The following is a 16,741-nucleotide window of genomic DNA, read 5'->3' on the forward strand; positions in this document are numbered from 1 at the left end:
TCTGCAGAAAAACTGCTGCTCTCTATCGCCCCCTTCTGTCCATGTCCTCCATTCAGTTGGGGATTTTGTAGCTGTGGTGGCAACTCTGCACATGCTCAGTTTTAAGTGTGATTCTATAGTGGGCATTTTCTCCCCATCACATCTGAGCAGTCCATGTGACTATAGAGTCACACATGTTAGGTGTATACACAGTGGTAAATGACAGCCCGCTCTGTCCCTCCTCCTCCATGCCTACTAACCAGCTAAACAAAATGGGGGTGGGATATTACATGTAGATTAATGGGGGCTTCACCTCCCTGTTATTCTAAAGACACAGGGGGGCAGATTCAGAAAGAGATAAGACTGTGTATCTCCTGATACGCCGTCGTATCTCTGAGTTCCATCGGTCGGATCTATGCGCCTGATTCATAGAATCAGGTTCCGCATAGATCTCCCTAAGATCCGACAGGTGTAAGTGACTTACACCGTCGGATCTTAGGCTGCAATCTCACGCTGGCCGCTAGGTGGCGCTTCCGTTTGTATACGCGAGGAATATGCAAATGAGGAGTTACGCCGATTCTGAAACGAACGACCGCCCGGCGCATTTTTTTAACGTCGTTTGCGTTCGGCTTTTTCCGGCGTATAGTTACCCCTGCTATATGCGGCGTATCCTATGTTAAGTATGGCCATCGTTCCCAGGTCGAATTTTGAATTTTTTACGTCGTTTGCGTAAGTCGTTCGCGAATACGGATGGACGTAATTTACGTTCACGTCGAAAACCAATGACGTCCTAGCAACGTCATTTGGAGCAACGCACGCTGGGAAATTTAGCGGACGGCGCATGCGCAGTTCGTACGGCGTGGGGACGCGCCTGATTTAAATTTTACATGCCCCCTAGCCGCGGAATTTGAATTCCGCCGGGGGATTTACAATACGCCGCCGCAACTTTACAGGCAAGTGCTTTCTGATGAAAGCACTTGCCTCAAAAACTTGCGGCGGCGGATCGTAAATCAGATAGATTACGCGGATCTAAAGATCCGCTAACCTATCTGAATCTAGCCCAGGGTGACTGGCAGAAATCCGCCTACACCATGTTATTGCCAAAAAATAATAGAGAGATCCGATTTCAAGAAAATATTTGTATGACAGTTATTGATATTATTTATTTTTACTCTGTATTCCAAAGGCTGATTTTTTTATTTTGAACATGTGACCAGCAACAGAGGACTAGAAGCCCCTCCTGCTTATGAATGAATGAATGAATGACTTGTATAGCGCTACACATGCCAACTGAATCGCCTCTAGGCGCTTTTTCCAGCCAGTGTCTGCTTGGCTGGTGCGGTCATTTTACCCCGTAGGATCTTGGGAGGAAACCGGAGTACCCGGCGGAGGAAACCCACGCAGGCACAGGGAGAACATGCAAACTCCAGGCAGATGGTGTCGTGGTAGGGATTCGAACCAGCGACCCTTTTGCTGCTAGGTGAAAGTGCTGCTTACTACACCACTGTGCTGCTTATGTTTCCCTGCAGACAGGCTGGGAAAGATCTGGGTCATGTAACAGCTGTATATCGAATAGGAAAAAAGGTACCGTATTTATCGGCGTATATCGCGCACTTTTTTGCCCTGAAAATCAGGGCAAAATCGTGGGTGCGCGATATACGCCGATACCCGCGCCGAATTTGAATACTGCGCCGGCATATACTGAGCGCAGTACACTCGTGTATAGTCGGGCAGGCTCGGCTCCTCTCGCGCTCACGTCCTGGACGTACAGGACGTGAGCGCGAGAGTAGCCGAGCCTGCCCGACTATACACGAGTGTACTGCGCTCGGTATATGCCGGCGCAGTATTCAAACTCGGCGCGCGGGAAAGCGAGGATCGAGCGGGGAGGACGCCGGACCCGACGAAGAGAACACCCGAAGCCGCAGACGACGGACCCGACGAGGCCGCCGCGCAAGACACCAAAACTAAGTACTAAAATATTTTTTTACAGGAGAGTCGGGTCCACTTTAGGGGTGCGCGCTATACGCCGGAGCGCGCAATACCCCGATAAATACGGTATATATTTGTATGACAGTTATTGATATTATTTATTTTTACTGTATCCCAAAGGCTGATTTTTTTATTTTTGAACATGTGACCAGCAACAGAGGACTAGAAGCTCCTCCTGCTTATGTTTCCCTGCAGACAGGCTGGGAAAGATCTGGGTCATGTGACAGCTGTATATCGAATAGGAAAAAGGTAATCTGGATTTTTTTTCTCACTAAAATAATTACAGTGCCGTCATCCACATACACTGTATACAGAAATAGAGGGGACAATGCAAAGTGAGTGTTTAGTGTGAATTGTTTTTATTTTTTTTATAAATCAGCTTCTAAACATATCCCAAAACACAGTTGTGCACATCCCTCTGGATCAAAAAACAAAAAGTGGAACAAAACTTAATTCACAAGAAGATACAGCAGCTCTTTCGTAACCCAAAGATGAACAACAAATGACAATAGGACAAAAGGAGATAAAAGGTCTTTACTTACACCGGGGTCTCGGTCTGGTGATCCCCTGTCAGGAAAAAAAAGAAGAAGTTGATTAGGGAAAAATAAAACACTCGTCACATCCCAAAACAGCAGCAGAATAATAATAGTATTGCTTTAAGTTGGTAAATCCCAAAAACTCAGCCAATAACTAAATACAAACAAGCTTCAGTTTAAAGTTCCTCAAACTTTTAGAACAAATATAAGCTTGAGTCATCACCCTTACCACAACTCTAGGGACAGGGTGCGAATCTTCTCATAAAACAAAGCCATTTTATCCCCATGACAGCTAGCAAGTCACAGTTGAAATCCACATATGCAAGCTTTACTACCAGCCAAAAAGTTTATTATTCTGTTCAATATAATGCAGGCACCCCTACCAGACAGCATAGCCAAGCCATTAAGGCTGTTTGTTTACCTTACAGCCCCACTCCAATAATATAAGGAGGCTGCATAGAGGGGCACTGGTGGGGCTGCAGAGAGGGCCACTGGTGGGGCTGCAGAGAGGGCCACTGGTAGGGCTGCAGAGAGGGCCACTGGTAGGGCTGCAGAGAGGGCCACTGGTGGGGCTGCAGAGAGGGCCACTGGTGGGGCTGCAGAGAGGGCCACTGGTGGGGCTGCAGAGAGGGCCACTGGTGGGGCTGCAGAGAGGGGCACTGATGGGGCTGCACAGAAGGGCACTGAAAGACTGCATCAATGGGCGCTGATAAAGTTGTTAATATATATTTTTTTTTTAACTTAGTTCTGCAGAAAACATTTAAGGCCCCTTTCAGACGTGCGGACCGTATGTCCGCATTTTCATCCATCCGTTGTGGATGAAAACGGGACATACATGCGTCCCTATGTGATTGCGGGTGTCAGCGGATGACCATCCACTGACACCCGTAATCACCCGCCTCCGCAAAATCGGTCGGAAGAAAATCCTATTTTTCTTCTGTCTGGCGGATCGGATGAACACGGACATACGGTCCGTGTTCATCCAAACCCCCCATAGGGGAGAGCGGAGAAAAGACAGGGCGGTCCCTGCACAGTGTGCAGGGACCGCCCTGTCAGCCGACGGCTCAGCGGGGTTTTTACAGAGGATCCCCGCTGAGCTTGGCGGACACACGGAGGCGGATCATTACTGATCCGCCCCGTGTGAAAGGGCCCTTACAGTTTCATGAGATAATTTACGGGGACGTGTTTAGGGGTGGAATTGGGGGCGGGGCAACTGGTGGCGAGTAACTCTTAAGGCCAGCGCTGCTTCAATGCATATTTTAGCCTCTGATTGTATTTTTGACTACCTTGGTTTTAACATATTAAAAGTTCAATAAATAAATGAAAGTTTTAGTATTGTGGTGATTTGTGTCCCTTCATGAGGATGTGAGCATCTTACAAATCCCACCCTCTCTCTACTTAAAGGGGAGTTCCACCCACAATTTCACTTTTTAAATATAAATACCCCTGTAATACACAAGCTTAATGTATTCTAGTAAAGTTAGTCTGTAAACTAAGGTCCGTTTTGTTAGGTTGTTACCGAATTTAGATTATAAACTATCAATCTAGAAATAGACCGTGGCCATCTTAAGTGTGGGCATCATGAAGCCAGACTGTATGACTTCCTGGATTTCAGCTTTGCATATCTCGCACATGCTCAGTGCACAAGCAATGTAATAGGTTTCAGTCAGGTTTGCAAGGACTACTGGGAAACATGATGCCTATCCCAGAAACCCTTGCAAATAGCCTAGGCAAATAAGGAGGAGGAAGTAATGAAGGACTACAAAATAAAGGTATTTACAAGCAACAAATTAAATAATAATTGTCCATTTTGAACACTATGAGATTAGAGCATGCAGCACAGACAAACATAAAAAAAATGGGTGGAACTCCACTTTAAGGAGTAATCCATGTGTAGCGAAGAGCAGGAAAAAGTTTTATAAAACCCATTACAAGGAAGGCGACCAATTTCGAGCCCTGTTAAAGCCTTGTTAAGACTTCTCTGCTAGATGGAGAAGTCCTCATCTACAGCTTTCTGATAAATCGCGGCAACACCACACACAGGAGAGGGGATGTACTTACGTGGAATCAGTGTCCTTTTCTTTCTTCCGTATACCAAACGCTTTCCTTGTACGTTTTTTCAGTCCTGCAAATGAAAACAAAGACAAGTCATGAACACACTTCTCTCACACTAGTTTGACACTTTTAAACTTAAAATTAAAATTGGATTAAGTCGCTTTTCTTGCAATAAATTACACATTTAGGGGCAGATCCACAAATGAATTTACGCCGGCGTATCTATTGATACGCCCGTGTTATTTTAAATTTCCCGCGTCGTATCTTTGTTTTGTATCTACAAAACAAGATACAACTGCATCTCGGGTCGATCCGACAGGCGTACGTCTTAGTACGCCGTCGGATCTTAGGTGCATTTTTTCCGCCGTCCGCTAGGTGGCGTTTCCGTCGAATTCCGCGTCGAGTATGCAAAATAGCTAGTTACGGCGATCCACGAACGTACGTCCGGCGGAATTTTTTTACGCCTTTTACGTTCGTTTTTTTCCTGCGTACAGTTACCCCTGCTATTATGAGGCGTACTCAATGTTAAGTATGGCCATCGTTCCCGCGTCGAATTTTTACGTCGTTTGCGAATAGGGATTCGCGTAGAATGACGTCCCCGTCGTAAGCATTGGCTTGTTCCGGTTTAATTTCGAGCATGCGCACTGGGATACCCCCACGGACGGCACATGCGCCGTTCAAAAAAAACGTTGTTTACGTCGGGTCACGACGTATTTACATAAAACACGCCCTCATCACATCGTTTTGAATTGCGCGCCCTTACACCACAAAAGATAAACTACGTCGCCGTAACTTACGGCGCAAATTCTTTGTGGATTTGAAAAATAAATAAATAAGTTACGGCGGCGTAGTATATCTTAGATACGCTGCGCCCGGCGGGAAGATGCGCCGCGCTACGTGGATCTGCCCCTTAATTTTCAATACATGCCATATTCACAATCTGAGGACAAACTGGTAATCCCAGAACAAGTTCTAGTCACATAATAACCTTTAACCTTTTTGGCTGCCAAAAACATTTTTGCACATATGCGTAAAAAAAAATTTAAGCCTAGAAGATTACATAAAACCCCCCAAAATATTACATATTTTCTGAAAGCAGACACCCTAGAGAATAAAATAGTGGTAGTTTAAATTTTTTATGTCACAGAACATTACCGCAAAGGTCTAGGAAATGCAAAATTTCAGTAAAATAAAATACCAGGAGTGTGTGTGGAAGCAAGTGTGTGGGTGACTTTTTTTAAAAAGTCAGCAGCTACAAATAAGCACATTCATCACGCTGTAACAGATAGAAAAGTGCGAATCGTCTTTTACCAACATGGAATCAGCTAAAGCAGCCCCAAGGGTGGCGCCATCCGAATGGAACTTCCCCTTTATAGTGCCGTTGTGCGTGTTGTACTACGTCACCGCGCTTTGCTAGATCATTTTTTTTAAACGATGGTGTGTGGGCAACGTCGTTTTAATGATAAAGTTGGAAAAACAACGTTTTTTCTACATGCCGAAAAATGATCGTGTGTACGCGGCATTACCTGTTCTACGGTCCAGCGATGCGACCGCCTGGAGCGTAGCTCCTCTCCTCGGCGCCTCCATTGCCACTCTGGGCATCCACTGCGCATGTGTGAGTCGTGCTGCGCTCCCAGAGTGGACAGGCGATCTCCTGGGACCGGTCACGTGTCCCAGGAGATCGCCTAGAGGGAAGGGGCAAAGGAGTAGTCGCCTAGGCGGCCCGTAGGTGGAAGTAGGAAGTGGGACAGGAAGTCCCACTCCTAATGAAGCCCCCACTCCCCCCCCCCCAAAAAAATGACATGCCAAATGTGGCATGTAAGGGGACGAAGAGTGCTTAAAAGCGGAAGTTCCACTTTTGGGTGGAACTGCGCTTTAATGACATTGGCTGTATGTTTGGGGTCATTGTCCTGCTGCAGAATAAAGTTGGGGCCAATCACACACCTCTCTGATGGTATGGCATCATGATGGATAAGCATCTGTCTGTAATTCTCAGCATTAAGGACACCGTTGATCCTGACCAAATTTCCAACCCCATTTGCAGAAATGCAGCCCCCAAACTTGCAAGTAATGTCCATCATGCTTCACCGTTGCCTGCAGACACTCATTATTGTACTTCTCTCCGGCTCTTCACCAAACTGCCTCCCGCTCCTCATACTTTGAAACAGACACACTAAGGCAGGGCTGCCCAACCTTTTGAAGAGCGCGGGCCACTTAAAGCGGTTGTATACCCTCTCACACAACATTGTTTTAAAACTTAGCCCATAACACAGGCAGCTGATCGCTGCCTGTGAAAGTGTACTCACCCCTGTAATAAGCTGTAAAATCATCTTTTTTTTATGACGTCACCGCGCTTGTGCACTATTCACCCTGAAAACCGGCCATCTAAAGTTTGCCGGTTTTCATTTTCAGGGTTTCCGGGACCGATTTTAAGCGAACTTCCCCTCTGTCCGGCACAGAGGAGAAGTCTCGCGTTGCTATACTACTCCTTCTCTTCCTGATACTCCCCCGCTTTTTCATTCATTGCCGTGTATCATTGGTTGCCGCGGTAACGGCTATCGACATCGAGGCTTGGTCACTGCGCTTCGGCGCATGTGCGAGATTTCGACGAGGGACTCGTAAGGGCGGAAGTGATGTCAGCTATTGATTCAAGAAACAGGAGAAAGAATGGCGCTTTCAGTACCCGGAAATAGAGAAAAATAAAAACGGGTGAAAAAAGGTATTTGCGGGACTCGTTTTGGAAAATGATCCATTTAGTATGCATTGCGATACACATGTGTAACATAAAATTTCAAAAACCAAACAAATCGCCCGGGGTTTACTTTCTCTTTAAGCGACTTGGTAACCGGTCGCAGGCCACAATGAGCGGAGCAGGTGGATGGCAGCTCACTCTACTTTTTTTTCGCCGATTGGATTGGAGGTAGGCATTTGTAAACGGACACAAGTCCATTTACATCTGCTACTCCTTAGAGGTGAATGGAGAGTCCAATTGGGTCGGACTGACCGTGTGAAAGGGGCCTATGGCTAAGGGCAGGTAACCCGCAGGTAAACTGCTCTGCGCCTGCGGATCAGTTTGAAAGCAGCCCAATAACTACTGCAGAACGGATGCCCATATTATATACACTGTGATTTTAGTAATAAACTTCTCTTTAACCACTTAACCCCCGGACCATATAGCTGGTCAAAGACCAGAGCACTTTTTGCGATTCGGCACTGCGTCGCTTTAACTGACAATTGCGCGGTCGTGCGACGTGGCTCCCAAACAAAATTGGGGTCCTTTTTTTCCCCACAAATAGAGCTTTCTTTTGGTGGTATTTGATCACCTCTGCGGTTTTTATTTTTTGCTCTATAAACAAAAATAGAGCGACAATTTTGAAAGAAAATTTATATTTTTTACTTTTTGCTATAATAAATATCCCCCAAAAATATATAAAAAACATTTTTTTTTCAGTTTAGGCCGATACGTATTCTTCTACATATTTTTCGTAAAAAAAAAAAAAAAAAAAAACGCAATAAACGTCTATTGATTGGTTTGCGCAAAACTTATAGCGTTTACAAAATAGGGGGTAGTTTTATGGCATTTTTATTGATATTTTTTTTTACTACTAATGGCGGCGATCAGCGATTTTTGTTCGGTACTGCAACATTATGGCGGACACTTTTGAGACCATTGGCATTTTTATAGCGATCAGTGCTATAAAAATGCATTGGATTACTATAAAAATGGCACTTGCAGGGAAGGGGTTAACACTAGGGGACACGCGCCCCTAGTGGCCGCTTTAGGGAGCGACGTATAGCTACGGGCTCTCGCGCAGGGGAGCCGACCTGATGCCGTATAACTGCGGCAGCTGGTCAGCAAGTAGTTAAAGCGGTGTTTCACCCGAAAAACAAATTTCTAGCATGCCATCAAGCATACTAGCGCGATCTACAGTACGCCTTTCTTTTATTTTTTGGCGCCATACTTACGGTTTACCGCCGTAGTGAAGTTTCAGACTCCCCGCGGGGAATGGGCGTTCCTATGCACAGGGAAGATGATTGACGGCCGGCTATGGCGAGTCACGCGGCCCGAAGATAGCCGAAATAGGACTTGCCTCTTCACGGCGCCTGCACACAGACATCGGAGCTGACTGCGCAGGCGCCGTGAAGAGGCAAGTCATATTTTGGCTATCTTCGGGCAGCGTGACGTGCCATAGCCGGCCGTCAATCATTTTCCCTGTGCATAGGAACGCCCATTCCCCGCGGGGAGTCTGAAACTTCACTACGGCGGTAAACCGTAAGTATGGCGCCAAAAAAATAAAAGAAAGGCGTACTGTAGATCGCGCTAGTATGCTTGATGGCATGCTAAAAAAAAAAAAAAAAAAAAAAGAGAATGTTTTTTTAGGGTAAACCCCCGCTTTAATAACAGTATTCTATTCCATCCCAGAGCAGGAGGTCACGGGCCACATCAGAGGGCTCCGCGGGCGACAGAGGGCTCCGCGGGCGACATCAGAGGGCTCCGCGGGCCACATCAGAGGGCTCCGCGGGCCACATCAGAGGGCTCCGCGGGCCACATCAGAGGGCTCCGCAGGCCACTGGTTGGGCACCCCTGCACTAAGGAGACAAAAACTAAAGTAGATGCTGCTTTTGGACATTGTGGTGATCCTGCTTTTGGGAAGTTGGAAAAAGTTCATCAGATTTCTTGGCTATGCCTCCAAGCATTGTGGGAGACGGGGCTCAGCTGTCGTGTTCCTCTCTGAATGCCTCCAAACAGCCAGCCTCTCCTCTCAGGAGACCTACATTAAGCCAACTCTGAATGACAAATATTTTCCTTCCTTGATTAGATGTTCCCTTTTAAGCATTAAATAGAAGCACCTCTTGCACAGCGGAGGTCACCATGAGTGCTGTGTGAGAACACCACACAGTGGAATAACCCAATTTTTTTTAACTTTTGGTTGGTTTTTGGCAATTTCAGTCCCCACCTGCTTTTACGATCTCTCAGGGAATACAGCAACAAGGTCTTTGCATGGTAGCTACAAGAAACCCCACCTGTCAGAGCTTACAGCATGGAGCGCCAACCACAAAGAAGAACCGGCATTCCATATGAGAGTATAAATGCAACACTTTTATTACAAAGCTATTAAATAAAGCCCAGTGCAACTGGCGGAGTACTTAAAATCAATAATAGCATTAAAACAATCATTTACACGGGGCTGGGGAGGGTTTCACAAAAGCTCCCTTGCAGCGGCATCCTGGAGTGGTTTAAACACGCTTGAATGTGGCAATGGGAGTGTAATTATATCATACAGATGGAGAGACGTGTGAAATGGTCCAATTGATGTAACCTATGTACACTGTATGGCTAAACATTTGTGTCCGACCATCACCCTTTAAAGTGATACTAAATTCTCAGTATTTTTCATTTAATCGGGCGGTATTAACCCTTTTTTGGCCGCTAGCAGGGGTTAAAACTACACCGCTAGTGGCCGAATACCGCTGCAATTCCGACGGTGTATCACCACTATACCGTCAGCGCACCTCCCGCACCAGTGTGAAAGAGGCCTTAGAGAGTGGTTTGAGAAAGAAGGGTTGTCCTTCGAAACGTGTTACGGTCTGTCTTTCCACCAGCACATAGAGGTCATCACGAGACATTAGACAGTCACCGGACACGGTCTATCTGTGGCTTTTTTGACAGCTGCCAGAGCGGGTCCTTGTGATGCCAGCCAGGGACTCTGGAATTACTGTTTCATGTATATAGCCCTGCTTTGTCTCCACTTTGGTGATTCCTACCACTTATATTCATTTTCAATAATTGTAAGAGTCGGTTCCCACTAGGGCGACACGACTTCCAGAGGCGACTCCGACACGACTTGAGCATGAACCACAGGGCGATCTGGGGCGATTTACAACATGACTTGAAGTTGTCTCCAGGACAGGAGACTTTCCAGTGGCCAATCAAACAATTGGCTCTAGGGGAGGGAGGGGGAGGGAGAGGTTTGCCTGAGAAATGTATGTTATCTTCCTGGAAAGTCGCTTCAGTTAAGACAGTGATCAGACTTGGAGGCGACTTCCATTGAAATCAATGGGTACAAATCGCCTACAAGTCGGATTGAAGTAGTACAGGAACTTCTTTTGAAGTCGGAGCGACTCGAGTCGTGTGTATTAACACCGCTCCCATTCACTTGCATTGTTTTTCTCGACAGCACGACTTGGGACGACTTCAAGTTGGATCCCAAGTCGCCCCAGTGTGAACCGGCTCTAAAGGTGCTATTTTTTTTCGGATATGCAAACGAGGATCCCGTGCTCCTGTTTTCTTGTTGGAAGCTGCAGGATCCTCCTATCATATTCCCGGACTATCCTTCTAATTGGATCAGGATTAAGATTGGAGTAAATCTCATTGATATTACTGACCCTGGAAGCTGGCACTTGTAGTGCACTTTGCTGGTTTCTGGATTTACTTTCATGGTTCGTATTGCTGCACTGGTTCCTCCCACCGGCTCAAACCACCCCTGCAATGATGTAAGAGTCAGTCAGAGAAACTACAACATGCGCTATTCCACGCTTGCAGAGATGTGAAATAATTGCAGTGTCAGGGTTTCAAGACAAGGACCACTGGAAAGATTAGCACAGCATCTCTTCTTGGTTTTGGCTGCAAGTGACCTGTGCTGACTGGGTCACTTTAAAGCGGGGGTTCACCCTAAAAACTATTTTCTAACATTACATTGACATGACTCTCGACAATGACAGTATGCCGTTTTTTGTTTTTTTTTGCTGTACATACCTCGTACAGCTATTTACTTCCCTGGCTTCCGGGTATGGAATCCCGCGGGACTGGGCGTTCCTATCCAGCAGGTGATTGACGTGATGACAAAAACTACCTCCCCCCGTCGCATAAGGAGCGTCACGAGTTGCCGAAAGGCGACTCGGCTCTATATGGCACCGCCGTTCGGCTCCTCTCGACAACTCGTGCCGCTCCTTATGCGACGGGGGGGGGGGGTATTGTTTGTCATCAAGTTAATCACCAACTGCTGCATAGGAACGCCCACACCCGCGGGAGTCACTACACGGAAGCCAGCTAAGAAAATAGCTTTACGAGGTATGTACAGAAAAAAAAAAAAAAAAAAAACTGCATACTGTCAATGTCGGTAGTGAGCTGGATGTAATGTTAGAATTTTTTTTAGGGTGAACCCCTGCTTTAAGAAGGCTTCAGAACCGTTGACGCTCACTAAATGCCTCATAAGAGTGGTTGTAAACCTAGTTACCCCACTTTTACCTACAGGTAAGCCTATAATAAGGCTTACCTGTAGGTACTGTAAATACGTTCTGAACCTGTACGGCTTAGGAGATATTTACCATATACGCTTGCGCCAACGTCATCGGGGCTCGTGTCGTGACCGGCGGCTCCCGCTCGCATGCGCAGGAGTGACGTCACGCGTCTCTGGACAGTCACAGAGCCAGTGTCCACGGCCCCCGGAAGGAAGGGGGGTGAAGATGGATGCAGCAACCAGCTGGGACATTGCGGGCTTCATTTGCATGCAAGTGCAACATAATGGGGTAGTATGCATTATGCTTTTACTTTGCAGGGAAAAAAGAGGAAGTAAATCCAAATCAGGGTTTACTTTATCTTTAACACTACAGTTGCCCCGCCAATAAAGCCCCCCCCCCATATAGGATTAGATGACAACAGCAGTTCCTGTTGCCATCAATCTGTCCAATGAGGAGAGAGACAGCGGCTGGAGCTTGTGCACATTACTGAATCGGATCAGGCAGGGAAAAAAAAAAACATATCGGTTACTTTAATATCTGTTATTTAGCAACTGCAGTCTGCAGCAGATTGGTGCTCTAACCGGTTGAAAAGAGTTGCTTAAAATCTTTGCAAATCCTTGCTGTGACTTAACAAATGTCTGTATGAACCGGTTCTAGAAGTGTCACAGAAGTGAAAGCGACATTACACTGCTGTGTAGCAATGCTTTGAAGCACAATCCATTACTGCATACCTGCAGGAAAGCACACACGATACCATCATTAATATTGCAGATTAATTCATTTACGAGCACAACTGTCTCACTGATCCAGAGTGGGGTTAAATGGTGAGGTGAGCCGGGTCTATGCAGCCAGATAGAAAGCAAGCCCAAATTGAGTAAATTTTAGTAACTCTGGGCAGTAAAAAGTTAAAATACCCGCCACTCTTCTCCAATTTTGGGGGCATAGGTAACACAAATATTGAATCTGCAGGTTTATTAGAATAATCCCTCCCATTCCAGGTATGGTATTATTCAAGCTCCAATCATCTCACTACTGGACAATGAGGTCACTGTACTCCAATGGCCTCCACACTCACCACATCTCCTCCAATAGAGCAGTGGTTCTCAACCTTCTAGTGCCGTGACCCCTTGATAACATTTCCCAAGTTGTGGGGACCGCTAATGGTAAAATTATTTTTGTAGCGTGGGTTGTCAGCCCCTAAGGCAAGACAAGTAATTTGTATCCCTAATCCACGGATATTTAGCGCTCCCCGAGTCCCTTCCACTCAGTTGGAAGCACACAATTGTCCAAAACATCTATGTATATCATAGAATTCACAGTACCCTTTACTTAAACCACTTAAGGACCGCCTCCTGCACATATACGTCGGCAGAATGGCACGGCTTGGCACAAGTACGTACAAGTACGCCCTCTTTAAGTACCCAGCCGTGGGTCGCGGTCCACCTGGCCCGAAGCTCCGTGACCCACTCGCCGCTGGAGTCTTGCGATCGGTCCCCTGAGCTGAAGAACGAGGAGAGCCGTGTGTAAACACAGCTTCCCCGTTCTTCACTGTGGCGCTGTCATTGATCGTGTGTTTCCTGTTATAGGGAAACGCGATCAATGACGTCACACGTCCAGTCCCGCCCCCTACAGTTAGAAACACATATGAGGTCACACTTAACCCCTTCAGCACCCCCTAGTGGTTAACTCCCAAACTGCAATTGTCATTTTCACAGTAATCAGTGCATTTTTAATGCATTTTTTGCTGTGAAAATGACAATGGTCCCAAAAATGTGTCAAAATTGTCCGATGTGTCTGCCATAATGTCGCAGTCACGAAGAAAAAAAAAATCGCTGATCGCCGCCATTAGTAGTAAAAAAAAAAATTATAAAAAGTGCAATAAAACTATCCCCTATTTTGTAAGCGCTATAACTTTTGCGCAAACCAAATCGATAAACGCTTATTGCGATTTTTTTACCAAAGATATGTAGAAGAATACGTATCGGCCTAAACTGAGGAAAAACATTTTTTTTATATATTTTTGGGGGATATTTATTATAGCAAAAAGTAAAAAATATTGCATTTTTTTCTAAATTGTTGCTCTATTTTTGTTTATAGCGCAAAAAATAAAAACCGCAGGGGTGATCAAATACCACCAAAAGAAAGCTCTATTTGTGGGGAAAAAGGGACGCCAATTTTGTTTGGGAGCCACGACACACGACCGCGCAATTGTCAGTTAAATCGACGCAGTGCCGAATCGCAAAAACTGGCCGGGTCCTTTACCTGCCTAAAGGTTCGGGTCTTAAGTGGTTAAACACGTGGTCATTTGAAAGGGTGTTCCCATACCATTGGCTATACAGTAGGTGTGATAGTCAGGGGGTCCATGAACTGTGGAAGGGGCCTCCACCTACTATAGGCTGACTGTAGAAAACTAAAGGAGGGGGTGGAGAGGAGACCAGTCATCCTGTACAAGGAGAGGGAGCAGCTCTGAGCGGTCTTTATTACAGGAAGCTCATGCACACAGGGAAAGTTTCAAACTGGATCACTGCTCAGATCTAAAAAGTCTCCCCCTCTCTAGCCGTCTTTCTTGTTCTGTCTCTTATTCTTTCTCTCCCTTTTTCTTTGTTTCTCCCCCTCTTTTCATCTCCCTTTGATGTATTCTCTATTTTTATTCCTTCTCTTACTCCTTGGTTGGGGGGTGGGGGTAATGGGATCAGTGACAGTGCTGGCAGGGAGTTGGAAAGAGTGGCAGTGCTGGCAGGGAGTTGGAAAGAGTGGCAGTGCTGGCAGGGAGTTGGAAAGAGTGGCAGTGCTGGCAGGGAGTTGGAAAGAGTGGCAGTGCTGGCAGGGAGTTGGAAAGAGTGGCAGTGCTGGCAGGGAGTTGGAAAGAGTGGCAGTGCTGGCAGGGAGTTGGAAAGAGTGGCAATGCTGTGCTGGGGGGGGGGGGGGTGGGAGTTCTGATCAGCCAACGTAGGTGCTCTTGATCAAGGTCTTCTGCTGATCTGAGAACGGTAGTGGGGACGTTTAATAGGAACCATAATCATAGGTAGTGTTACTCACTGTGTCTCCAGCTCTGTGGTGTCTCGCAGCAGTGACACCTATGCTGGAATCAGGAGATGGGGTCTCCCCCAGCCCCTCCCACTTCACATTTCTCACCAGTCAGCCGACCTCTAGTCTCTGCCCCCCAGCCATGCCGAGAACTGAATGGGTGGCTGCAAAGAGGCCGAGGGTGCGGTTGTGTGCTTCAGGAACAGCCCAGCTAGGCGACAACAGGCTCCAGGGACAGTCCTGCTGGGTGGCCACGAAAAAGGCTGGGAGAGCAGTGCGGGTTTCAGAAACAGCCCAGAATTCGGGGACCCCTGGTAAATTGTCATTTGACCCCCAGGTCCCCTTTAGGTTGTGGTGAAACGGGAGATTCCCATCATGGATGTGCAGCCGACAAATTGCAGTAACTGTGTCACACAGTTACTGCAATTTGTCGGCTGCACATCCATGATGGGAATCTCCCGTTTCACCACAACCTAAAGGGGACCTGGGGGTCAAATGACAATTTACCAGGGGTCCCCGAATTCTATCATGTCACTATCTCTGAAAAATGTTTCCAACACCTTGTTGTATCTATGCCACGAAGAATGAAGGCAAAAAAGGGGTCCAACTCGGTACTAGCAAGGTGTACCTAATAAAGTGTCTGGTGAGTGTGTATGTGTGTGACAGGTATGTGAATGGTACACAAGCACAACACTTTTGGTGCTGCACCCCCAACAGAATGTCTACAACACCCATTATGAACGCCCCAGCATAGATTTATGTACATGAAACTATAGAAACATAGAACAGTAGATCCGTATATATTGCCCCATTAACCACTTGCCGCCCGCCAATGACATATTGACGTCGGCAAAGTGGTTGTAGAATCCTGACATCACATGACGTCCTCAGGATTCTGAGCCGTTGCGCGCCCCCGGGGGAGCGCATCGCGGCGATCGTTGTTGCAGGGTGTCAGTCTGACACCCCGCACCACCGATCTAGGTAAAGAGTCTCTCACAGAGACTCTTTACCACGTGATCAGCCGTGTCCAATCACGGCTGATCACGATGTAAATAGGAAAAGCCGGTAATCGGCTTTTCCTCACTCGCGTCTGTCAGTCAGACACGAGTAGAGGAGAGCCGATCGACTGCTCCTGTGACGGGGGGGGGGTTTGTGCTGATCGATCATCAGCACAGCCCCCCCAAAGATGCCCACTGGACCACCAGGGATGGCCATATAGACCACCGGTGTAGGGAAAAAAAAGATGCCACCCTAGACCACCAGGGATGAGGAGGACACACAAAATGGATGCCAATCAGTGCCCATCCATGCCGCCTATCCGTGCCCATCCATGCCGCCTATCCGTGCCCATCTGTGCCAGCTATCCGTGCCGCCCATCAGTGCCGCATATTAGTGCCCATCAATGCCACCACATCAGTGCCACCTCATCCGTGCCCATCAGTGCCGCCTTATCAGTGCCCATCAGTGAAGGAGAAAACGTACTTATTTACAATGTTTTATAACAGAAACAAAAAAATACTTTTTTTTTCTAACTTTTCGGTCATTTTTTATAATTTTTTTTGCAGAAAATAAATATCCCAGAGGTGATCAAATACCAGCAAAAGAAAGCTCTATTTGTGGGTACAAAATTATAAAAATTTAGTTTGGGTACAGTGTAGCATGACCGCGCAATTGTCATTCAAAGTGCAACAGCGCTGAAAGCTAAAAATTGGTCTGGGTGGGAAGGTGTATACGTGCCCGGTATGGAAGTGGTTAAAAGTGGTAGAGCCAGTCTCCAGGGCAGCCATCACACATTTTGGGGCCCCTTACACAGCTTTAGGCAGGGCCCCCCTGGAGCAGAGAAATGGGGGGGGGGCCCTCCTCTCTCTCCTGCCGTGAGATAAGCGGGACGGGGGGGGGGGGGGTTGGTGCTG

At 46.9% G+C, this 16,741-nt stretch overlaps 1 protein-coding gene across 1 annotated transcript in view; it reads right to left on the reverse strand.

The window, feature by feature from the left end:
- The window catches only part of SGIP1 (SH3GL interacting endocytic adaptor 1), a 222,234-nt gene that overhangs the window by 168,370 nt on the left and 37,123 nt on the right, over positions 1-16,741 (reverse strand). The window contains exons 2-3 of the mRNA XM_040361076.1: positions 4,566-4,629; positions 2,427-2,535 (exon numbers count right to left, since the gene is read on the reverse strand). Of these exons, the coding sequence (XP_040217010.1) occupies positions 2,427-2,535; positions 4,566-4,629 (173 nt within the window). The remainder of the gene's footprint in view (positions 1-2,426; positions 2,536-4,565; positions 4,630-16,741) is intronic.

The sequence above is a fragment of the Rana temporaria genome, chromosome 7 (assembly GCF_905171775.1).
Source record: "Rana temporaria chromosome 7, aRanTem1.1, whole genome shotgun sequence".
NCBI classification, from domain to species: domain Eukaryota; kingdom Metazoa; phylum Chordata; class Amphibia; order Anura; family Ranidae; genus Rana; species Rana temporaria.